Below are 26,097 nucleotides of genomic sequence, written 5' to 3' on the forward strand. Positions count from 1 at the left end.
GCTGTCCCCTGGAACCCCGGGGCTGCCCCAGAGAGAACCAGGGATGTGTGGGGGAGGCACTGGGTGACACTGGGAGGCACTGGGAGGCACTGGGTGACACTGGGTGACACTGGGAGGCACTGGGAGGCACTGGGTGACACTGGGTGCACACACCCACGCCTGCACTGCTGCAGCACCCCCGGGATTCCCAAAGCACAGCCCAGCCCTCCACACATGGACAATCCTGATTTTCTGTGTTTTAGACACCAAGACATGGAGGAGCCCTGCTCCTTCCGAGCATCTCAGTAAAGATTTTAAGCATTAACCTGATTCCTGTAACACTGGGAGAAGAGTCCTAATAAAACTAAAGTTACTTTGATGATAAATTTTAATTAGGACCATCCACAAAATGCTAAAATAATCTGATGGAGGAGGCGAATTCCAGCTGAAACAGCAGAACATGTAAATCCTCAGCCTGATTTACAGATCCTGGAAGCAAATCTGGAGCAGTTCCCTCAGCCTTTCATGCAATATTTTTTATTTTTCTCCAGAAAAGCTACACTGCCAAGGAGCCATCTCTTTTTTTTGGGTAGATCCTTGTTAATTACTAGCATGGAACTTTCCTCCTAATTGAGCAGCCAGCCAACACACCAACTGAGAGATGCACAGTTCACTGCAGTCTGAGTTACAGCACGTGAAAACAAAGGGAATTCCTCCTTAAAAAGAAATAAAAGCATTTCACCAATGGTTGAAAGAGAAATGGAAACACTTTTTTACCTACCAAAATATGGAGTTCACTGCTGTGTGCTTCCCCTGCCACAGCTGAAGGCATCACTAACCTAAAACAGAGCAGAGAGCTGCACTTGCACATTAAATGTCTAAAGACAGGTGCAGAGACAGGGCAGGTCACATCATCTCCTCACAGAACACCTTCCACAGCAGCCCCAGGAAAATCCCTTTTCCACACCAAATTATGAAATGTGGGGCAAACATTTCCTGGGGAGAAAAGGGAGCAGAACCCTCCGGAGCTGGGCATGGGGCACTCAGAGCTGAGTCCTCACTGGTGCCAGGGGCTCTTTTGGGACAAGCACAAAGAGGAGACGCAGGAACAAAACCAGGAGCGGGTCACAAGTGGGGAAGAGCAAAACGAGAACATTTTTCTTTCAGCACAGCTCCAACCCCACTGCCTGCAGGGCCCCAGGGATGCTGGAAGGGTTTCACCTGCCCTGAGCAAACCCCTCTCAGTGCTCTGTGGGCTCCACAAACCCCCTGGATCGGCTCTGCCTTTGGGATTCACTCACACAGAGTCTGCTCCCAATCACATGGATTGGCTGATGCTTTGTTTGCTCGGGCAGACACTCAGAACAGCTTGAAACTTCGACCAAACTGGGTGGGGAAAGAAAAGAAACTCGAGAGGAAAAAATAAACCAGAGAGGAAAAACAAAACTAGAGAGAAAAGCTAAACCAGGAAACGAGAGAGGAAAAAAGAGAAACCGAGGAGGGGAGTGATGTCCAGAGGCACAAATGCACAAAAAAGACTCGCCTGAGGCTGTAGCTCTGCTCTGAAGTTGGCCAGGCAAAAGCACCTCCTGATCAATACTTTGTGAGACAGATTATAGCTCATTAGGATCTCCTGCTTCATTTGCTGCTTTTTATTCCATTCCTGCCAGCATCTCCCAGTCCCCAGAGAACGAATTCTCTGCAAATGATGCCCAAGGAGCATTCCCAGGACCCAGCTGGGTGCAGCTGCAGCAGAACTGAGCTCTCTCCATCCCCTCTGTGCCTTAAGGGGTCCTGGGCTCCCTGGGGCTGGGGCAGCAGCGATTTGGGGAAGGGAATTCCCAAATACCAGAGGCCCCCACCGTCCTCACTGAGCTGCAGCTGCACACACAGGAGCTCTGCCTGCCAGCTCCAGGGAGCCCAGAACTGAGCTCCTGGGGATGGCTGTCCAACAAAAACACCTCCCACGCCTCCCAGTCCTGCACACCTTGGGGAGGAGCTGCCTGGAACCCACCTGGAACCCACCTGGGACCCACCTGGGACCCACCTGGAGCCCACCTGTGCTCTGCTCCACCCCAGTGGAGATAATCTGACTTCTAGAAGCGCTTCCAGAAGCACCTGCAGGTGCTGAAAGCAAAGCTGGGTGCACAGGGGAGAGCTCACAAAGTCACTCCTGTTCCTGTTCCAAGGAGAGGAAGGAAGGATAATTCATCCTGCCAGGGGCTGCTCCTTGCTGCCACTCCAGAACTGGCTGCTGCAGTGTTTGCCACATTCCTGCACCCAGCAGGAATGATTTCCTTGGGAAAAAAATGTAAAAGCTTTAAAAAAATAAAAAAATCCATTAGAAGAAGTAAAAAGTAAAATGCCCAGCTCCTACAGAGCTCAGGCTCCAGAGCAGCTCGGTGCCTGAGAAGTCCTGAATGACTTTTCAATTTATCATGAGATTGGCAAAGGTGAAAAGGTTGAATTTGGTGGCACTGACTTCCACATTCTAGTGGCTCTATCTGGATTTTTGCCTGCCAGCTGGAATAGGAGCTGAAATGGAATTACCTTCCTGCTAAGAGCTGGAAATGACTCCCAGGAGTCAGCCCTGTGCTCCTGGAATGCTTTGGGGGTTAAATTCCCAGAGATTTTACTGCAGATGCCACTCGTGCCTCCTTATTTCAGGGAGGATTTCATCTTGGCTGCAGTGTATTTTCTGCAGACAAATTTTCTCTCTGTTTTTTTTTTTTTTTCCTTCATTTGAGAGAAACAGAAGTGGAAGAGCAAACCACCCACAATTCTGTGCTGAGGTTCTCCAATCATCTCAGAAGTGGTGGCTGATGCAGCCAGTTCAAACCCTGTCTGGACTGAGATGTGCTGCAAACTTCATTCAGAGATCTGCTGTTTCCATGGCAAATTAGGATGAACAACATGAAATCAGGAGAGAGAAATCTGGGAAAAACCCCAACGTTATGGAGAAATGGAGTGCCCAGGATGAGGCTCCTGGGGCTGTGGATGTGTGTAACAAGAATTAAATCTCTGCTGAGGGCCAGGGGGGTCCCATCCCTCCGTGGTACCTGGAGCTGGTGCTGAGCCAGAGCAGAGCTCAGGACACCAACAGTGCTCCTCACAATGTGGAGCAGAGGGTTACACCAAAAAATGAAAGGGTTACACCAAAAAATGAAAGGATTACACCAAAAAATGAAAGGGTTACACCAAAAAAATGAAAGGGTTACACCAAAAAAGAAAAGGGTTACACCAAAAAATGAAAGGGTTACAGCAAGAAAAGGGTTACACCAAAAAATGAAAGGGTTACAGCAAGAAAAGGGTTACACCAATAAATAAAAGGGTTACACCAATAAATAAAAGGGTGACACCAATAAATAAAAGGAATACACCATGAAAGGGTTACACCAATAAAGGAAAGGGTTACACCAATAAATTAAAGAGTTACACCAAGAAATAAAAGGGTTACACCAATTAATGAGAGGGTTACTCTAATAAATAAAAGGGTTACTCCAATTAATAAATGGGTTACTCCAATTAATAAAAGGGTTACAGAACTCCACAAGCTCGTTAGAAACCTCTCCCTAAAGTCTTGCTGCAGAAAGATGGCACAGGGTAAAACTTTCAGGAGTTAAGAATGAGGAGCCTGACAGTGAATGTTGAATTTGCAGTCACAGGCAGCAGTGACAGCCAGGCCTGGGCAGTGACACAGACCCACATTTAGGGCACTCAGCACATGGTGCTTCACAAACTGCCACCCCATGGAAGTTTTCATCCACTCCAAGAACTGCTTTTCCAAAATCCAAATAAAATGGAAGGCTCAATAATCAGGACAAAGGATGATGAGGCCACAGGCAGCTTTCAAATGTGGGAAATCCAAATGGATCTAATCTGTTCATTAACACAAAAGCTGTTTATTGGGAATTTACTGCAGTTGTCCCAACACTACATTCCCCAAAAGGGTAAGAAAACCATCGTGCCCAACAGAAATGAGGGTTTTCTGTTGCTTCATTAAAGGATTTACATTCCTGCCTTCTGGAAGTGGTGCCTGATTGCAGCTGGAGCATCTGTCACATTGGAACCCCCCAGCCAAGAGCAAATCATTCTGGAATGGTCTGGAATGACAAATCCCAGGGGGGCTCTGGCTGTGCCCAGACCTGGCACCAGCAGGGAATGGGAACCAGCAGCAGCACTTTGCTCCCCACGAGCTTAAAACTCCCTCTGCCTCTGTTAAATCCCTTTCTGCATCTGAAATTCAGTCCTGGCCATGGGCTGTTCCTGCCTCTAAATGCAACTGGGGCAGCAGCTGGGAGCTCCCCAAACCCCAAACCTCAAACCCCAAATCCCCAAAGCTCAAACACCAAACCTCAAAGCCCAAACCCCAAACCCCAAATCCCCAAAGCTCAAACCCCAAACCTCAAACCCCAAAGCCCAAACCCCCAAAGCCCAAAGCTCAAACTTCAAACCCCTAACCTCAAACCCCAAACTCTCAAACCCCAAAGCCCAAACCCCAAAGCTCAAACCCCCAAAGCCCAAAGCCCAAACCCCAAAGCCCAAACCTCAAAGCCCAAAGCTCAAAGCCCAAATCCCAAACCTCAAACCCCAAACCCCAAAGCCAGCACTGCAAGGACAGGACAGAGCAGAGATTTCCCCTCCCCCAGGAGCTCTGCAGAAGTGTGGGATGCAGAACATGAAGAATCCAGGAATTCCTGACAATTCCCTTATTGCTCCAGCCCTGCTGTGCCTTCAAGCAGCTCCTTTCACCCTGAGTGGGTAAAAGGACCAAGTAAGCCAGGAAACCCACAAAAAAAAATCTTCTAAATCTATCATCTCTTCAAAACAACAAAAGTTTTACTATTTAGTATTATTCATTTTTATGCTGAAAAGTGTTTTACCTGTTAAATAAGGTTCTTCTTTTTCCACTTCTCTCCAAAGAAATATTTTTCCCCGAACCAATTAAAAAAAAAAAACAAAAACCCAAATTGCTTAAATCTGTTTCATACAAAAAAAAAAAAAAAAAAAAAAAAAAAAAAAAAAAAAAAAAAAAAAAAAAATTCAAAAGTTTGCTCCCAGATTTTCCCTAAATCAGGACAGGGGGTCTCACAGGGGATGAGCTGCCCTGCCCTCCTCTCCTGGGCCTGCCTGGCCCTGCTGCAGGGCACCCACAGCCCAATCCTGGCTCCAGCCTCTTGATTGCTTTCAGAAAAGGCAGAACATTTCCCAAAAGCTGCAGAGGTCTTCCAAGCCCAACCATCGAGGAAAATGAAAGATAATTTACCAAAATCACATTGAATTTCCTGTAAATCATCAGCATTATGGCAGTTCCCCATTTTAATGCTACTTTTACACATCTATTTGTCTCAGGTGAATAACAGCTGGGATTTTTACCACCAGAATTTGGTGGAGAGTCTGGAGGAGAGCCCCAGGAACCCTTTGGGGATGAAACACAGAGTGGGTACCTGTGATGTTCTCACTCAAAGCCTCGTGTATTTTCTGTTGATTTTTCCTTGGCAATGTCACTTTTAATAAGAGGCTCAGAAGCAGGCTGACCTACATCATCTCCTAGTGCAGAAGCACACTCTGCCTCCCACTATTTTTGGAGAACATAAATGGAAATGTCTATGGCTGGCTTGGTTACCCTGTCCCTGCAGAGCCATAAACATCCAATGGCAACAAATGGCCCAGGCTTGTCCAATTCACCAGCAAACTCACACAGCTGCTCTTTTTTCAACAGCAGGGCCCAGCAATGCAAAAGAGTCTGATTATTTCATATCAAGGCATAAATCTTCCTGCTCTGCACTCAGATGGCACCAGGGCACTCTGGTCTCCAGAGTCAGCCAGAGCTGTCTCCAGGAGGAGGAGCTGGAGCTTCTCCCCCTCTCCCTGTCCACGTTCACCAGTTCCAGCACGGGGACATAGCAGGGCAGATGGAGCAAAGGAATTTTAAATCTTTTTCCTATTATTCTGTTAGCCTTTAATTGCCCTGAATCAACCTTGCCACAAGACAGAGCTCCTGTTTTCCTTTCTGGCTGCCTCATTTTCCTTTCCCTGGGACCCAACAGCCACTGCTCCCAGGTCCAGCACGTTATAAATAAACCCCCTTGGCTTATTTGGCTGAATCATATCTGATTTGAAAAGGTACAAAAGCTGCACACACAGCCCGGCTGGCAGTCCCTGAACAATCTTTGTCCAACAGGCAATTCCTGAGCTTTACCCTGCACCATCCTGCCCCAGCCCCAATTCCTGAGCTTTACCCTGCACCATCCTGCCCCAGCCCCAATTCCTGAGCTTTTCTCTGCACCATCCTGCCCCAACCCCAATTCCTGAGCTTTACTCTGCACCATCCTGCCCCAACCCCAATTCCTGAGCTTTACTCTGCACCATCCTGCCCCAACCCCAATTCCACAGTGACCAGGGCAAGGCTCCATCCTGCTGGAGGGACACAGGGAGCCCAGCTGGGACTGTGGCCAGAGCTGGCCCTACAGAACTGGCCCTACAGAGCCCAGGCAGGTGGGATCCTGCAGCCCTGGCCCTGCAGATGGGATTCCTGCAGCCCTGCAGGAGAGCAGTGCCCTGCTGGGAGATGGCTCCAGCTGCAGTTTTGGGGCCAGCCTGGCACAGAGCCCTCCACAGCTCCTGGCTGTGCACATTCTCCAGATCCCCCTGTGGCCCTGGCCAGCCCAGCAGCGTCCCCCACATCAGCTCAGCACAGCCCCCACCTGAACAAGCCCAACTCTGCCCCTGCAGGTGAGCCCAGCTCCCCTGGCAGTCCCAGGATCAGCCCTGATTCAGGGTGGGGACAGCAGAGCTGCAGCAGGGCCAGGGCAGAGCAGGAGCTGCTGAAAGAACCAGACCCACCAGAAAGGGGGGCATGTCCCCAGGGGCGTCCCCAAACCTGCTCCAGGCACCTCTCACTGCCCACTCCCTGTCCCAGAGCAGAGATTCAAATGTCCCAGCAGATAAAGCCTGGAGTCACAACCAGGAGATGGGAATGATGAGCCAGGAGCTCCCTCCTGGCTCCCAGCATCTGCCTTTGTCCCAGGAACTGAGCCCAGGGACATTTGGAAGCTTATCTTTATGTTGGTGTTAAAGAAAAAGTTTCTTCTCCAACAAACCAAACCCTACAAACTGGCCATGCAACTGCAGGTGTAAAACACAACAGCAAAATGAATCCCAACAAAGAAACGACTGAAGAGCTAAAGCTGCTATTCTGCACCTGTCCCAGCCTGCTGCAAATCCTGAGGCTGTAACAATCACTGCATTCCATCCCTGGGGCAGCAAAACCAGCACCAGACCCCAGAACACAGTGAGCAGGGTCAGGCCATGGGGAGAACAGGAGGAAAGTGTCACCTGCTGTCACCCAGAGGGGATAAAACCACCCAGAAACACACATGGCCAAAGGAACCTGTGCCCATCCCTGTGCTGCCAGGCCAGCCCATCCCCATCCCCTCACCTTGGCACTCCCCATCCTTCCTCCTGATACCAACAGAGAAAACATTTCCCCCGCCAGTAATCTTGTTTATTCTAATAAAGAGTCACTGACTAAAACAAAATCCAGAGAATTGACTGTTGACTCACAACTGAAGAGAAATTCCCATAGGCAAATCTTTTTAGCATTCCAAAAGCATGACTAATTCAATTAACACCAGCAGAAGAAGATTATGTAAAGCTACGAAGTTACACATCTATATATGTATAGAATAAATTACAATGACATGTTAAGGAACACAGGTAAGAGCTGGATGGTTTGCATTTCCTATTTCAAATACTGGTAGAAAGATCTTTATTGCCAGTTTGACTCCAGGAGGTGTTTACAAATTTTCAGGCATATGTGAAAATAAAGTTTTAGAGTAGTGTGGTTTTAATTACCTTTTCCTTACTCAAACCATTACTGGATGTTGTTATGGCAGAGTTGTCTTTGTCCATCAGTGACTGTACATGTGCCAAACCACCCTCCACCCCTCTTCTTCTTTTCTGCTAATTCCAAATCTCCATAAATCTCATGAAAAGAAAAAAGAGAAAAGCAAGGAAGTGGAAAGGAGCTTGTCTTGTGGATCACTCATGCAAGGAGAGAATTCAGGATTGCCCTTGAAAGGCTTTTCTGAAAACTTCACAACCAAAGCACGATTAAACTGTGAGCCTGAAAGTTCTTGTGCCAGGAAACAACTTCTTGTGTTTTCCTTTGACTCGAAAGCTGGGGGTTAATGAGCCCAACAATGAAATGAAATAAAATAAATGTGAATTCTGGGCTCAGGCAGTGCAGCTGCTCTGGCTGCCTCTGCTCCAGAACCAGAGGCCACCGTGACAAACTGGGACCACAGGTGACTTTGCCTGCCTGGACCCATCTAAGAACATGAAAGCTTTTCAGAACAACTCTCACCTTTTCTTCCCTGTACAAATCTTACAAATCTCCTGCCTTGAGCTTTCCGGGCTCATTTAAAATTCCAGATCAGCCAGAGCAAAGCTGAACTTGTCCCATCAACAAACACTGAGATAAGATGAAGCTCCACATTCACGTCATTTTTGCCTGAAAAAATGAACTTACAGGAAAAAACTGCTGTACTTTTTATAAAGGTGTGAATTAGGGCTGACTGAAACTTCAATCCCAAAATAACCTGTGAGTTCAGCAGCCATCTGGGCACACCCTGTGGCTGGGTGTGAGCACAGCCCCTGCCCAGTGCCCCGGGCCCCTGCCAGCCCTGCAGCCTCTGCCACGACCCCCAGGGCATCACCTGGCACCATCCAGAGCCCAAACCTGCAGCAGATGTGCATCACTGCCCTGCTGTGCTCGAGCAAATTCAAACACTGTTTGAAGAACTTCACTGCCGACTTCTGAGCTCAGCCAGCCTGGGAATATTGCCCAGAAGTCATGGCCAGAGCCCTGGGCTGACCCAAACCCCCCAGAGCTGCAGAGGGGCTCTGTCCCTGCCCAGCCCAGTGTGTCACACAGATGTGTGACACATCTGTCACCAGGACCTGCAGCATCAGGGATGCTCTGAACAACACCCAGCACCCAGTTCGGGTAGAGCCAGGCAGGACTCGGGGGAGCTGCCCCTTTTTAAAAATCCATTTTAAACTCTTGTTTAACACAGGAGGCTGGGATCTGTTCCCTGCAGGGTGGGCAGCACACAGCAGGGCCACGGGGCTGCCACCCTGGCACAGCAGCAGCACATCCCTGCTGTCACACACAGCCCGGCTCTGCAGCTCCTTCCCAAGGCCTTCCTGATCCCAGCAAACTGCTTCTGGCAGCAGAACAACACTCAGCTCCTCCCTGGGCACGGGGAGTGCCCAGCCCTGCAGGGATTTCACAGCCACACTGGGGAGTGGCACCTGGGGACACGGGGTAAATGCTGGGTGGGCTTTTCCAACCTCGATAATTGTGATTATTCCCACAGAAAAATGTTCTGCTTGGGGAGTTGGCAAATGCAGGATCCACCCCTCACCTCTGCCAACCTCCTTGTGAGGAGGAAATGTGACACGGGCCAGGTATGGCACAGGATGGCACAGCACGGGCCAGGTATGGCACAGGATGGCACAGCACGGGCCTGTCACTCCCTGCCACCCCTGCCACTGCAGGGACAATAACCCAGCACTCCCACCTGCTGCACACACCTGGACAGTAACTCTGCACACACCTGGACAGTAACCCAGCACACACCTGGACAGTAACCCTGCACACACCTGGACAATAACCCAGCACACACCTGGACAGTAACCCTGCACACACCTGGACAGTAACCCAGCACACACCTGGACAATATCCCTGCTCCCTGCACTCCTGGGGCACACAGCTGGCACAGTGATGCCATGAATCCTGGAGATTTAGGGAATGTGGATGAGCAGGGATCAAGCTGAAGATCACAGAAAGGTTTGGGATGGAGGAGACCTGATCCAGACCTGATCCCGGATGGAAGCTCCTGCAGCTCCCCCGTGCCTGCACAGGGACACCCCAGCAGAGCTGAGCAGGGGCCCAGGCTATAAATAAATAAATATCCAGATACAAATAAAAATAAATCCAGACACATCAGAGCACCCAGCACACCCTGGGCCAGTGGCTGTGTCACCTCAGCCCACCCAGGAGCTCAGCACAGCAAAGCTGAGCTGCCTGAGCTTTTCACACCCCATCCTTGAGGGAATCAGCCCCACAGCAGCCTGCAGAGGGGAGCAGGAATCTCTACAGCTCATGGGACTGTCCGAGCCCCTTATGTAACAGGCAGCAAGGAAAGCTCCCAGGAAAAGAACATTTTCTGTTCTTGGAGATGTGCAGCTCTCCTGCAGCACCTCCACAGCCACAGAGCCCCTGGGAGGGTGAAGGTGCTGCAGGGAGAGCTGCAGGTGCTGCAGCTCTGGCCTTTGTCTGCCTCCTTCTCTGCAGCTGCACGGCCACCCTGCCCTCTGCCTTCCCAATGCCTGTTTGATTTGGTTTGGGCACAATCATTGAGGGTAGATTTAATTTCTTGGAGCTGATAATGAGTGTTGCTAGATATGGATCCTTTCATTTAAAAGTCTGCTTTGCAATTTAATCAGCCTCCACAGCCTCAACACCAGCCTGGAAGTAATGTGGGATGGTTGTAATGGTGAATGAAGAATAGAAAAATTAGACAAAAATTAGATTAATGATTCTATCAGAAATACAGAGCTGCTGTCTGTAATCAAGTTTCAGTGTGCTCTCTCAACACACTGGTGTCTCTGGAGAGGATTACACATCTCCAGGCCAGTGCTGAATAATTCCAGCACAGCTCCCAGCACAGCTCCAGTCCACACACAGGACAGCAGCACCACCTCCATCTGCAGCAATTTCCCCACTCCTCACCTTAAGAAACATTTTCCTGAGTGATGGGACAAGACATTCACAGCCACCCTGAGCTCCCCAGGCAGCCCAGCAGGACTCAGCCCCAGAGCCCCTGAAATGGCCAAACCAGAATCACACAGCAAAGCAAAAAGTCATTACATCAAATAGCTGGGAGGTCCCAGACAGCCCCAAATCCATTGTGGGGACCCCAGGCAGCCCCAAATCTGTGCTGGGGGTCCCCAGGTAGCCCCAAATCTGTGTTGGGGACCCCAGGCTGTCCCCTGCCCTGGCACAGCTCAGTCCCCACCTGGACTCATCCCACTGTCATGGAGAGCTGGGCTGGGAGAGGATTTTTCCCACCTGGATTTGCCATCACAAGCAGCAGGATTTCCATGGCTGGAACAGAGACACAGAGAGCTGCTCGTGGCTGAGATCAATTCCTGACACCACTGCTTGGGTGAGCAGAGGACAGATCTGCACATCAGCTCTCAGCACCAGACATTTCCACCCATTTGTTGGTACAGGAAAAATCCTGCCTTGGCAGCCAGCTGCTGACACACCTGTGCACATTCACCTACTGGAGAGAAAAGCAGCTTAAGCACTAATGACATCCAAATTATATCTTTGCCATCTTTGATGTTTATGATTCTTGGCTCCTTTCGAAGTAAAAGATGCTGTTAGAGTTTAATCAATAGCATTCTGCTTGGAGAAAGGCCTTCTGAAGCTGACAAAACTACACAGGCTTTGCTTTGAGACCTGCTCCAATCTGAAAAAGGATAAAAAGGAAGTGCTTGGCTTCTCATGCTGGGGAGGTTGTTGAGATTTCTGAGGAAATCAAACAGCGACTGCAAACACGATGTTATCTCACTGCTGGGGCTGAAAGCAGGGAAAAGCTGGATCTGGGACTGTGGCTGCAGCTCAGCTCACTGCAGGGCTTGGGAACGCTCAGAAATCAGAGATTAATCAAATCTGATCAGAGATATTCCACCAGAAATCAGAGGGGTGGTAATCCCTGCATTCGGGCATCCCATTTCCCTGTTCCCAATCCCTGGCAGAGTCTCCTCAGCATCCAGGGCTGTCCCCTCAGCAGGATTAAAGTGCCAAACCCAGGTCTGAGGTGCCAGTGCCACCCTGGCCACTGTCCCCATGCAGGAGGTGGCAATTGCTGCCCTCAGCTTCCCTGTCCAGCCTTAAATTCTCCTGCAAGCATCTGGGCTTTGTTTTATTGGGTTTTTTTGGGGTATTTTTCAGGAATCTTGGAGTGCCAGTGATTTTCCTTGTTTGGCAGTGAAATCTCAGACTGGTTTGGGTTGGAGGGACCTCAAATCCCACCCAGTGCCACCCCTGCCATGGCAGGGACACCTCCCACTGTCCCCAATGTCCAACCTGGCCTTGGGCACTGCCAGGGATCCAGGGGCACTGAGGAAATGATGAAGGTGGCCCAGATGTGTCTGTTCTGGAGGTAAATAAGAATTTCCATGGACACAGAGCCCCTGCTGCCCTTCCCTCAGGATCTGAGACAGAACTGCAAGGGCAGGGAGGGGAGGGAAGCAGGGAGAGAACACAGCCAGGCTTTAAAAAGAGAGAGATGGAGCTTTTAACGAGCTGGGAAGTTCTCAGGGAGCGATTGCTGGGCTGATTGCTCTGAAACTCCTTGCATTTGTTCTTGGAAAAGTCTGAGGGAAAACACAGCATCAAAGAACGCCGAGCACGGCAGCAGTGATGGCCAGAGGCACGGGACCAGGCCATTTCTGTAAATCCCTCCAAAGTGCTAATTGCTTTTTTAGTGCTTCCCACAGAGCAGGGGCACTGGAGGGCAGCTGGGTGTGAAGGGGCTGGAGCAGGGCTGGGCTCTTCCAAAGGAAATGTTTCCTTCAGGGACAAGTTTGGGCTCTACAGACTTTGGCTGTGATGTTGTGAGGCTGCCTCCATCCTGATATTAATAAATAGATTTCTTTGATTACAGCAAGTGGAGGTTTGAGAACAAACAAGACAGGGAATGAACTGGAAGGGGGATTATTAAGAGGCAAAAATTGCAGGGTGGGAATATCCAAACTCCAATTCATGCTCAGGGTGAGCAGGACACTGCCCTGGTCACACAGTTTGAGCTGGCCCTGGCACAGGGTGCCCAGAGCAGCTGGGCTGGCATCCCTGGCAGTGCCCAGGGCCAGGATGGACACTGGGGACAGTGGGAGGTGTCCCTGCCATGGCTGGGGTGGCACTGGGGGGGATTTAAGGTCCCTTCCCACTCAAACCTTTCTGATGAGCAGCAAACAGAACCAGTTCTGACACCCAAGTGCCCAAATCCTCTTGGCTCATCCCAAACTCCAAACAAAGGCTGGGTTTGGATAACCCAGGCCCTGGGTGAGCTCCTCCAAGCCAACAGCATCACCTGGCAGCACTCCTGGGGCTCTGCCACAGCCCCAGGTCACTGCAGGGTGGCCCCAGAGCTGCTGGCCCAGGGCCACCCTCCTCTCCCTCAGCTCTGCAAGGGTGGATTGAGCTCCCTGCAGCACAGCAGCTGCAGCTCCACTCACTGCAACAAAATCACCAATTCTCACTACCCTGGCAAAAACCAAGGTGCTCTGGTTCCTTTAGCCAGGCTCAGGTGTCCAAACATGAGACTTCAGGTGCAATTTGCTTCTGATATTGGAATAGATATGAAAAAAAGCCCTCCCAAGGAATAATAGAAAACTTGGCAAAAGGCACACGCTGCAAAAATCTAAAGGCCATTCCTTAAGCAGAGTCCTTGCTATCCAGCAGTGATATACCAGCAGTATAATCTTAATTAGCCAATAAAAGTTTTTAGACAATCTGTCTAGACTTGCTTTTGCCTGGATATAAAATTGGCTCTAAAAGAAATATATAAACAGCAATGAAACATCAGTGAAGGGCCGTCAAAAAAAGCTCCCTGCTGCTCTACATCTGCACCCTGCTCCTCTTAAACCACGAGCATTTCTGTGAAATCTTTCAGGCTTTTGAGCAGAAACTTGCTGTGTTTGGGCTCAGTGCACTGCAGGCTCAGGCAGCTCAAGCCCCTGGGTCTCTGCTGCAGCAGTGACAGGAGCAGAGCTCTCCTGGAAAGCTCTGGAGGGAGCCAGGTCCTTATCAATAATTCAAATAATAATTGAGAGTGTGTGGGGAGCACTGGCTCTGCCCCTGCTGCCCCAGACAATCAGGGAAAGGAAGAAAATACAGATATTAGATAAACTGGGGGACAATGAAAGGGTTGGTCAGACATTGTGGGTCACTGAATTAAGGGGAGAAACAAAATCCAGGGCCTTCCTCTGCTGCAGGCTTTTGTGAAATTCACTTTTCCTTCAGGAAAGCTGGCAAGCACAGGGAGAGGTGCCAGAGGCCAGCTGGGATTTTTGGGATTTTGGGGATTTTTGGGATTCACAGGCTCCACGTGTCCCTCCAGGCAGGCTGGGAGCAGGGAAGAGCCAGCTGAGGAGCAAAGGCTCAGACACAAACCTCTGGCCAGTCTGATTTCCCTGCCCTGGGCACAAAAGAGACACTTTGGGGAGAATTCCTGCCTTACCTTCTATAGAAGCTTTAAGTTTTCACCATCAAAGTCAATCCTGCTCCTGAAATCAGGGCTTTTTGGATGAAACAAATGGGATTTTCCAGCCCACTCTCTATGGCAAAGCTTCCTTACCCGTGGATATTTTTTCCCAGCCATTGCTCAGTTTTTGCAGCTCCAGCCACTCGTATCCACCTTTGTTCTGCAGCTTTTCATCTCTCCCTCTCCTCAGCCTCACTCCTTTATTGTTCTCTAACCCCAAACTCTCTCCTTTCCCCCTACTCCTCCCCAAACCAGCAGCCTCTGCACTTCAAGGGCATCTTTTCTCCTCAAGTTTCCTAATGCACATGAACAAACTTGGTGTCCATTTCCTCAAAGTCTCCCCCTTTTTCCCCAATTTCCATCCTCCCCAGCAGCACTTGGCTGCAGGACAAACTCCACTGCTCCCATGCCTGCCACGAGGAGCCCCTGGGATGCAGAAATGCTGCCCAAACCAACTGCAAACACTGGATTGGGATGAACATCCTGAGGCTGCAGCAAGGCAGCACCTCCCCTCCTGCAGGCTGAGCACCCCTGGGTGCCCAGCGTTACTGGGGGGGATCAGGACCCCCAGAGCATCCTCGTGGATCAGCCAGCACCCAAGGGATCCCTGCCCTGGCATGCACAGCCCCTCTCACAGCCACACCAGAGGTGTTTTATTACAGCTGGGCTGCTGCTCTGAGAACACCCTGGCAGTTATTTGTTCAGCAGCAAGAATTGCCCATTTCAGTTTTATTCTGTCCTTGGGATGCAATCTCCACATGGTCAATAAGTGCCATAAAAAGGCAGATATTTGTCATTAAAGTGGCTGATGGTCCGAGGGAGCAGCAGGGTGAGCTCATCCCCGTTCCTGTGGGCTGGGGATGAGCTGCTCTCACCTCTCAGCTCTCACCTGCCACCCCCATGCCCCAGGGCAGGGATGCCATGGGAGCCCTGCCTGCCCTCCCCAGCTCCGGGGATTGATTTCTCACCAGGACAAGGAGGCATCACCGAGATCCCATCACAGAATTCCAGCAGGGGCACATCCAGCCCCTGGTGCCTCCCTGCTCCCCGGGGACCCTGTAAATCCACACCAGGTACTTATCTCCCCTCGCTGGTAAAAGATAACAAAACACATCTAGCACTACACACCAAGGGTCGGATTTTTTTTTTTAAATTCAAGCTTTTTATCGTGCTCGTGTTTGGTGCCAACGCTGCCTGTGCAGTCAGGAGAGAAATGGATGTTCCCAAAGGGCAGCTGGGATCTCACCTGCCCTGAGCAGGGAGCAGAGGCAGCCAGGACACCCTGGCATGGCCCAGGTGGGACAGACAGAGGTGGGCACTGCAGCCACAGCGTTCTGTGATCTCCAAACACAGCCTGGGGTGCCACAAAAGGAGCTGTAGAGCCCAGTCAGCACCTCAAGGACCCCCCGTCCCCTCCTCTGCCCTGCTCACGGCTTCCCAAAAGAGCCACAGCAGCTCTGACCCCTCCCAGGGTTTTTTCACAGGACTTTTTTTTTTTTTTTTCCTACAGATTTTACTTTCCCGCTCTCAGAAATTCCTTCAAGCTCTCAATGCAGCCCCAAGAACTCCTGAGGATCAAGGCCAGGGCATCTTCTCCCAGCTCAGCTACAATTAACAGGAAATCTCATTAACCCTGCCAAACTACAGCACATAACACGAGTCAGTACAAACTCAGCGATCTTGCCTGATTGTTGTTTTTTTTTTTCTGAAATGCCAAAACATTTGTTATTTGACAACAGGAGGGAGAACAATAGATTTCATAATGTTGTTATTTAACATCACTGCACACCGAAAGGACACGTGCCTGAGTGCTTGGGAAAAGTGGGAAGAAAAATGGAAAACACTTGAAGTGCTCGGAGATAAATGACTCGATTTTATGAGTGGTTTATCCATTTGTTTTCGCTGTATTTGATCCGGAAAACAGGCTCCCAAGAGAATGAACAAAGGCTACTCCCATCAAAGCTGAATGACTGAACACGACCGAAGACACAGGGACAGCACTGAGCCCCCAGGAGGGGTCTGCAGGACCAGGAATTCCCTGGAAACCTCCCCCAAACCTCCACCTGTCCTCTCTTTATTGTCACAGCCAGAGCACTCCCTGCCCAGCACTTCAGCACCTCCCTTCCCATTCCTTGGGTACCCTGTGAGCTCCCTGCTCCTTGCCATGAGTGCTCCAAACCACTCAGCAGGCTTTGATGGATCCCAGGAAAACAGAGATCCTTTCCTTAGCACCGGAGTGTGGGACAAGAAGGAAATAAATCAGGATTTTCTGCTTGGCCCCAGCAGTCAGCAGTGCCTTTGGGGGTGCAGGCAGAGCAGTGATTTCACCCTCTCATGTTAGTTCATTTGTGCTAATGGAATTCCCAGCAGACAGCATAAAAATTAACTTCTCTTACAAAAATGCGGATTCAGGATCAGAGCAGACCTTCAGGAGCCTGCAGAAGTGCTGTGTGAATCACTGAGGGATGACAGAGCAGCTCTGGGCTTTCATCAGGGTCAGCTCCTGTCAGCAAGGGCTGAGTGAGAGCAGAGACCTCTGATACCACTGAGGGGCTCAGGGAGCCTCAGGACATGACTCAGATCCCAAAAAAACCCCAGCACAGGATTCAGATCTTCAGAATCACAAGCCAGTGGAGAAAACAAGAATCGAGGCTCTAGGAATAGCTGTTGTATTTTCAGTTTTCAGTGGGTAGAAGGGTTTAAAAAGCCTTTGCCATGGATAACAAACCCAGAGAAAATAATTTCTGTAATGAGTACTGGATTGTAGGCCATCAATTTGTAAAGAAACCAGAGAATTTGGAGAGGATGATATTTAATGCACAGATTGGAGTGCAAAATCATGGTTCGTGATTCTGGTGGAGTGACACAGAACCATGGAATGTCCTGAGCTGGAAGGGACCCACAGGAACAAAAATCCAAGCCCTGTCCCTGCACAGACACCCCAAAATCCCAGCCTGGCCATCCCTGGAGCTCTGGCAGCCTCGGGGCTGTGCCCATTCCCTGGGCAGTGCCCAGCACCCTCTGGGGGAAGAACCTTTCCTAAAATCCAGCCCAAACCTCCCTGGCACAGTTTCACTTGCTAAACACAAGGACAAGGTGTCCCACACAGGTTTGTGTGAATACACAGGGGGTTTGTAGCAAACAAAGCTAAAGGGAAAAACAAGATAAAGAAATTCAGGCTTATATTGAGAAATGCCGTTCAGGAGCTCTGCTGGGAAAAGAATTCTGCTTATGAGGGCAGGAAGGATTGAAAATCAGAGTGGTGTGGGTTGGAAGGGACCTGGAAGCAGAGCCTGGAATGGGACTGGAACCAAACCCTGGAATGGGACTGGAACCAGAGCCTGGAATGGGACTGGAACCAAACCCTGGTATGGGACTGGAACCAGAGCCTGGAATGGGACTGGAACCAGAGCCTGGAATGGGACTGGAACCAGAGCCTGGTATGGGACTGGAACCAGAGCCTGGAATGGGACTGGAACCAGAGCCTGGTATGGGACTGGAACCAGAGCCTGGAATGGGACTGGAACCAGAGCCTGGAGTGGGACTGGAACCAGAGCCTGGAATGGGACTGGAACCAGAGCCTGGAGTGGGACTGGAACCAGAGCCTGGAGTGGGACTGGAACCAGAGCCTGGAACCAGAGCCTGGAATGGGACTGGAACCAAACCCTGGTATGGGACTGGAACCCCCTTTGTCACACCTGCAGCACACACACAGAGGTGCACACTTCCCTAGAATCCCTCTCCAGCCCCTGCCAGTGGCTCAGATCTGAGCTCAGACCATGCAGGGCTGTCCCTTCTGGCCAGCCTGCCCTGTGCACACAGAGCTGGGCAGGACACAGGGACAGCTGAAGGAGGGACACACATCCTGCAGCTCCAGGACACAGGGACAGCTGAAGGAGGGACACACATCCTGCAGCTCCAGGACACAGGGACAGCTGAAGGAGGGACACACATCCTGCAGCTCCAGCCCCTCCTCAGCCCTGAGCTGCAGCCCAGCAGTGGGAGAGCAGCAGAAGCCCAGCAGGGCACAGCCAGCCAGCTCAGCTGTGAAAATGGGCCATTGGGGGAGAGCAGAACATTAATAAATGCACTCCAGATCTTTCATTTATCTGTTAGGAGGCATTCAAGTGGTCTTTTGCTAACGACTTCAATATATATATTTCTTACAGATAGCAATTAACCTTCTGGTACAGATTAATCTTTTAAAAAAAATCAAAGATGAATTAATCTTTGAAATTCAAGTATTCAGTAGTTTCATTAATAATCTGAAATTGTCCTTTAGATTTCCCATAATTAGACCATTCCCCTAATTTATTAATCCCACAGACTGCAGAGCATGTTTCAAATCTTCATCTCCTGCCACAATGACATATTCAAACTCGCTTGAAGTGCTCATAATAAAAGTCACTTTGTGAAGAATTATTAACTCAGAGGATCAAGCAAAGTCTTTATATGCCAAAGCATATTTGAAAACTAAGCAGGGGAAGCACTTTCTACTGATCCTTGGATTTCCTGAGATCCTGGCTGATCAGAAACAAGTTGACTTCACTGACTTCAGGAAAATTGGCTGCTATGGACTGGAGGCCAAAGCCAGGGGATGTGTTGGTACCTCCAGACCAAACCTTCCTTCCTGCCAAGGGGAGCTGACTGTGAGGTGCCAGACAGTGCCCTGGGAGTGCCAGCCCCTGCTCCTGCTCCGAGCTGGCCTCACTTCCCTCCAGCCTGGGCTCTGGCAGAGCTGCCTGCTCTGGGGACAGCAGAGACCCTCACTGGGGAAAGAGGAGACCCCAGGGAGAAGCTCCCCTGGAGAACAATCCCTTAGATAAGAAGTTCTTCACTTAGAATGACTAAAACTAAGAAATATTTTACCCCTCTGCAAAGCCCTGCTTTGTCTCTCTGTAATTCTACTGGTTCATTTTCAACCCCTTAAATAATGAATTCCTTTTAACCTAAAATCCCTAATTACTGGCTAGTTTCCCAATCCCTTATTCTGTTTCCAAGACACCTTAACCCTACAAAAGTCCCCTCAGGACCCTGCCCATCGGATTTGCTGCCCTGGACCCCTTCATAGAAGAATTAAAGATTCTGTGGAACTTCCTTTGGGGCTCTTCCCAGTCCCTTTCTCTGCTGGTAAGAAGGTATTTTACCAGCTGAGCATAAATCACAATAAAAGCTGATAGCCTGGGCTCCAGGCATTGCTTACATCCCTGTACCTTGTGGCTGAAATGTGCCTGAGACTCCAGGAAAAGCTGTTCTTTGTGGGATATCTGATCCAGGCACTGCTTACATCCCTGTACCTTGTGGCTGAATTCTGCCCAAAACTCCAGGAAAAGCTGTTCTTTGTGGGATATCTGATCCAGGCTCGTTGTGGCAGCTCAGGGCTGTAACAGACACAGCCAGACAGGGGCTCTGCTCCTCAAGCACCACTTCCACCCTTTCCTGAACCCTGCCAGGCTGGACAACACTTTCTGTAGGAGTTTTCATTCATATCCTGACCCCATTTCAGCTCCAGGCTCCTGCCAGGGACTTTTGGGGAGCAATGGCCCAGCTCCTCCCATTGAGCACCACGAGGTTCAGCCCAAAACCAGGGGACAAGGTGCCACTGTCCCCAGGGATGATCAGAACCTGCATCTCCACACAGCCCTGCTCCATTAAACCCCCACACTATGGGATCTTCCTGCACTTCCCAGGGTTTGGGACCTGCAGGAGCTTGTGACAGGTATTAAACCCCATCAGAACTGCACTTTATCTGTGGGATAAAGGAGCTGAGCACAGCCCTAAGCAGCAGCAGCTCCAGGGATTGGATTATTCCCATCCCAGAGTCAGGCACATCCCTGTGAGTGCCTTAGTCTGCCAGGCATGACCCACATCCCCCTGAGGGACACAGAGCTGGCAGCACTGCTTGGCTTCAGGCTCTGCTTTTTCTGCAGGATCTTGTGTTGACTGCATGAACAGCTCATAGAATAAATGTAATTCTGCACAAGGTCCATAAAATGGGATCCTGTTCTCCAGCCAGAGCCTGTCCTTCACATAGGGAACACATTTTGGGTCTGAGTTTGCAACTGCAGATATTTGCAAATAAAGTCAATTTTAAATTCCAATGAGCACTGGCATTTGTCACTTCCTGCTGTATTAAATCCAAACCCATTTGCTTTAATACCACATAAATATGCATTTGTAGGAACAGAAGAATTTATGCAAATGTGGGTTCCTTCTGTGACACCAACAGAAGGAAACAATTCCAGCTCCCCCTCTCCAAGACCCCTTCCTTTAATCCCAGCGACTTTCCCTGCTTGTTCCCAGGAAGATGCTGCAGGAGGGATCCATCAGCCCCAGCACAGCCTGGGACGTGCCTGGGGCTGTCCCTGCAGACAGAGCCCGTGCTGGGGGACCAGCCCTGGGCATGGGACCCCCTGAGCTGCCCCAGAGCAGCCCCTGCCCTGCCCTGCCCGGGCATTCACTGAGTTGGGAGTGCTCTGCTCTATTTGGGGCAGTGCCAGGGATGAACAGGGGCACTGAGCTGGGAGTGCCCTGCTCTATTTGGGGCAGTGCCAGGGATGAACAGGGGCACTGATTTGGGAATGCCCTGCTCTATTTGGGGCAGTGCCAGGGTATTTACACGGGCACTGAGCTGGGAGTGCCCTGCTCTCTTTAGGGCAGTGCCAGGGTATTTACAGGGGCACTGAGTTGGGAATGCCCTGCTCTATTTGGGGCAGTGCCAGGCAGGTCCAGGGTGGGAGAGCTGAGAGCTCACAGCAGGGCTTGTCTTGCCCCATGCTGATGGGTTCTGTCCCCAGAGCCTCCTGGAGACAGCCCTTGCATTTATCACCAATAATCAATTCCATCATCAATGATTCCATCCCATCACCAGCTGCTTTTTCCTTCCCAGCACAGGAATCAGCTCCAAACATTTCATTTTCCAAAGCCTGACAAATCTGGGTTGCAGGTCAGCTTGCCAAGGACTCTCACCCAAGGGCTGGCATGTGTCACCCCACACCACTGGGCTGCTGGCTCCACACCCCACAGCAGCGACCCCCGAGCCTTCAGGGCAGAGGTTCTGAATTGCCTCCACTGAAATGGGCAGAGAAATGCCAAAGCAAACAACCCAAATCAGGCTGGACCCCGGGGCTGACACCAAAGTAAAGCCAGTGGCTGTAGGCAGCCCCCAGCAGAATTCCAGGCTGTGCAGACACACAAGCTCAGCCTTTCCAAACCTGGCTTCTCCCCATGCCCGCACAGGGAAAGCTCAGCCAGAGCAGCACGAGGAGCTCGGTCCAACTCAAGCATTTCTATTTCCCCAGAAATGACTGCAAACCACTGAGGGCTCCCACTCTGAAAGTCCACGAGCAATTTCGGGATGACAACACCCAGGAGGCATTGCAGAGCATTGCAGAGAACTGGAGCAAGTGTAGGATCAAATATCAGCTCTAGAAAAACAGGATCACATTTGGCACAACACGACATCGATGACTTTGCTGGAGGGAGCACGGGCGTGGCCTACCTGCCTCTCTGGAAATTTGCATGAAGGACTCGACTCCTTTTTCTCCATAATTCCCTTCAGATGCCAAAGTGGACACATAATTCCATCCCAAAGCTTTCACAATGTCCACCATTGCTTGTGCTTGGAAGGAATCTGGAGGAACCACCCGTGAGAAGAAATCATAGCGCCTGTCATCGCTCAACTCGGGTGCAGTTGAGGCATAACTGATTTGTGGGATCTGTAGAAAAAAACAATTTCTGATAAATACACACATTCACAGACTCATGGCACCTATAGCAGCAGCAGCTAAAGCACCTGGCTTCAGCTGAGCTTTGGCTTTGCTGTGCCCAGCTGCATTTCTCTCCTTTACAACGTCCAAGCCAAAGGAACGATCCTTTCATTGGCCTTGAATTCCCCAAATAAAACTGAGAATCCATTGCAGAGAGCCCTGTGTGTGCACACCCCTCACTCCTCCCTCTGACACAATCCAGTGCAGCACACAAACCATTTCCATCACTCACTGCCCTTGTCTCAGTGCTGTGGTTTCACCAGGATTTGGGATCCTGGTACAGTCAGGTTAACTCCACACCTGGAAGCCAGGGAGGCTCTTCCTCAGCCTTTGGAGGATGAAGGCTCCAGGCTCAAGGAAAGGTTTAGTTTTTATTCTTTCTGATGAAAAAGAGTGTGAAGGTTGCTGAGCACAGACACAGCCTGGAGATCCAGCCCTGTTCCAACAAGCAGCCACTGCTTTTCCTCCTCCCAGCACAGTGTGGAGGAGCCTGGCAGTGACTTTTGTGACACAGACACCAGAACAGTGCTCAGGGCTGTTGTCCCCATGGCAGCAAAGGCCCTGAGCAGTTCCTGAGCTGCCAGGACCTTGATCCCCAATGTGCAATTGTTTGTTACAGTCTGGGACTGCATAACCTGCCATCATCTCACCTGAGACACCACACAGGGGAGACAAGAGATTTGCAATCCTGAGCAAAGGGCAGCACCACGAGCACCTCCTGCACTCTCAGCTCTGGTCTCTGCACAGCCCTCCACAAGGATTTATCATTCCACAGGTATTTATCAGCTCTCCTGCCTCCCCAGAAAAACAAACGTGAAAACCAAACAGAAAAACGAAACGGTATTTCCCCAGGACCAGCGCTGCAAAGGGCTCAGCACCTTTGGCTCCACAGAGAGCAGGGGAAGAGGAGAGCAGATATCCCCAGAATTCACATTATTTCCCCAGAATTCACTTTATATCCACACAGGCATTTGCAGCTCCCACAGCACAGGAGAAGCAGACACAGAGAGCAAAATTGCTGCTGGGGAGCCAGAAGGGTGAACAGAGAAATGAACTTTGCATGGAAAAATTATCAACTACCCCACCAGCTGCTATTCAGCCTAAACAGACACTCTAAGAGTCTGACAGAGAGGGCTCCTAAAATTCAGTTTATTGCACAGATGAGGTTCCAGCAGTTGTGGGTGAGCCCAGAGCTGCTGGCTATGGGCAAGCCCTGTGTCCTGAAACCCCTTTTTATTATTCATGTTACAATGCATTTTATCTCTTTCATGTTAAACTTTGGGACTTGCTTTGCAGTGGAAATTTCTTCTAGCTTTGGTAAAAAAAAAAAAAAAAAAATCTTTTTGTCTGCCTATGCTTTTTTGCTTGGTAGAAAACATTCCTTGATTGAAGAAGATTTATCCTTTTGTTTGAAGGCCACTTAGTTTATGGACTTTAGTCATAAAACTCCTTCCAACTCGACTAAACCTTTGTTCTCTCAGTTGTTTCAGCAACAACTGGCCCTAAAAGCATCTTTTATGTCAAAACTTGCTTTCATTTCTATAGAGTCTTCTGTATATCTGCAAACTTTTCTGTTAAATTTTCGTCTTTCCCAACAAAGTGTCCCAGAAGCAGCAGCTCCATCAGTGCCAGCCCTGGCCCTGCAGACACCCCAGCAATCCCCTGAGCTCCCTCCCACCCCAAACTGCAGAGCACGGACCCTGCTGGGCATCCTGGCCAGCAGAACCTGGGAAATTCCACTTTGTCCCTGCTGCCAGCAGTGCCTGGACACTTTGGGTGGACACCTGAGCACCCAGCACCCACCCAGAGCCAGGGGCTGCTGTTTGCAATCAGCATTAAAGGGAGGCTGAAACATCAGTTCTTATATCTGTGGCAGCTCTTTGTATCCCAGTTTGCCAACAACTCCTTTTTCAACTAAAAATCCAAAGGAGCACATTCTGCACTTTCACAACGACCAAAGCTTCTATAGAATTTGCTGCATTGCTTGTAATCCTAAGGAGATTTTTTTGATTTTAAATCTTTTTCCACTGTTCATAAAATATTAACTGCTGCTGGCTGCTTCAATCACTTGGAGCATAAAAATCAGGTATTAGAGGTTTTACCAGCGCTTCAAACAGGATATCTAAAAGCAACATAAAGTTATATATATATATGTGCCAAGTAAAAATTTCCTGCTGTTTTGTTAAAATCACATTGGTTTTTGTTAAAACGCCTTCAGGGGGTGTGGCAGGGACTGCAGCCACCAGCAGTGCCCTGGCCAGTGTGGCAGAGCAGGCTGCAGACACCTGCAGGAGGCACCAGCAGCATCCCAGTGGCCAAACTGGGCACCCAGGAGCCAAAACCCAACTGCTGCCCCCAGGGAGCTCCACACAGGCACCCCCAGCTCCTGCCAGCACCAAGGTGAAAATAAAAAGGGATTGGGACAGCTCCTCAGGGCCAGGCTGGGCAGTGCCCCTGCTCTCTGCAGGGCTGCAAGGAGGGAGAGCAGGACCAAGGACCACCAGCGAGTTTTAAATCACTTTGCTCTGTTCAGGGCTTTTTGATTATCCAGGTTAATATTTTCTGTCACTTCACCATGCTATTTTTCCCTCATTTTAGCAAAATCTGTTCTTTATCATCAATTCAAAACGGGAGTTGGGAGAAGCAAGATTTCATTCCCATCACATTTTCCCCATTTTCTGTTCTGACACATCAAAAAGCTCCAGAGAATGCCAGCCTGCTTTCCAAAGGCTCCAGCATCCTGGCAGGAGGGACCTCGACCTGCTGGCCCTTCCCCAGCTGCCCTGAGCTGAGCTGGAGCTTTCTAAGGACACTCAGGGGCTGGCAGGTGAGAGAACATCTCAGTGTCCCATCCAGGGAACATCTCAGTGTCCCACCGAGGGGACATCTCAGTGTCCCACCGAGGGGACATCTCAGTGTCCCAGCCAGGGAACATCTCAGTGTCCCAGCCAGGGGACATCTCAGTGTCCCAGCCAGGGAACATCTCAGTGCCATGGGAAGCAGATTCTCCTCTAGTCCCTGTGTTTGCAGGCCCGTGGCACACACCACACTCAGTTCCCCACGTGGTTTGCCTGGCTGATGTTCTGATCACAGCAAGGGGGAATGATTAATGCTGGGAACACTGTCTTAGTCAGTGATTAATTAATGTTAATTTATCTCTAACATTGACCATTATTCTTCATTTATTTCATTTTCTCCTGCTCATGAAGAGCTGTCTCTGGGTCACACTCGTTGTCTTGCTTGCAAAGCAGCTCCTGTTTGAGAGCAGGAGCAGCAGCACAAAGTCACCAGAGTCTGCTCAGCCTCTCCTTCCCTCCAGCCTCTCCTTCCTCCTCCTCCCCTCCAGCCTCTCCTTCCTCCTCCTCCCCTCCAGCCTCTCCTTCCCTCCAGCCTCTCCTTCCTCCTCCTCCCCTCCAGCCTCTCCTTCCTCCTCCTCCCCTCCAGCCTCTCCTTCCCTCCAGCCTCTCCTTCCTCCTCCTTCCCTCCAGCCTCTCCTTCCTCCTCCTCCCCTCCAGCCTCTCCTTCCTCCTCCTCCCCTCCAGCCTCTCCTTCCCTCCAGCCTCTCCTTCCTCCTCCTTCCCTCCAGCCTCTCCTTCCTCCTCCTCCCCTTCAGCCTCTCCTTCCTCCTCCTCCCCTCCAGCCTCTCCCTCCTCATCCTTCCCACACCAAGCATCCCCAGCAGCAGGTTGGGAACAGCTCAGAGCACACCTATGGAACTCAAACTCGCTGTTCCAATTTTCCATTTCCATCTCGTTGTGTTTGATTATTGATCCCCCACCTCTCCCCTCAGCACACCCGTGTCAGAATGGTGCCAGGATGTTTGAGGTGCTCACCCTGCAAGAGCCCAACCCCGGTGCCAGAGCACAATCCCCGGGGCTGCAGGAGCTGCCAAAGCCTGGCCTGCCTGCCCAGCACCCCAAACGCACACAATTATTGATTATTGATTATTATTGATTATATTGATTATTGATTATTGCTGCTAGGCTGCCCCCGAGGGGACCTTT

The 26,097-nt window shown here is 50.4% G+C and overlaps 1 protein-coding gene across 4 annotated transcripts in view; it reads right to left on the reverse strand.

The window, feature by feature from the left end:
- Positions 1 to 26,097, reverse strand: part of GRM7 (glutamate metabotropic receptor 7) — a 184,814-nt gene that overhangs the window by 85,754 nt on the left and 72,963 nt on the right. For all 4 annotated transcript variants that reach the window (XR_015805950.1, XR_015805949.1, XM_088171223.1 and 1 more), the window contains exon 2: positions 21,826 to 22,042. Coding sequence is in view for 2 of the 4 variants with exons in the window: in XM_088171223.1 (XP_088027349.1) it covers positions 21,826 to 22,042 (217 nt within the window). In the remaining 2 variants the exon portion in view is untranslated. The remainder of the gene's footprint in view (positions 1 to 21,825; positions 22,043 to 26,097) is intronic.

Source organism: Sturnus vulgaris, chromosome 11, assembly GCF_052056855.1.
Source record: "Sturnus vulgaris isolate bStuVul1 chromosome 11, bStuVul1.hap1, whole genome shotgun sequence".
Lineage (NCBI taxonomy): Eukaryota > Metazoa > Chordata > Aves > Passeriformes > Sturnidae > Sturnus > Sturnus vulgaris.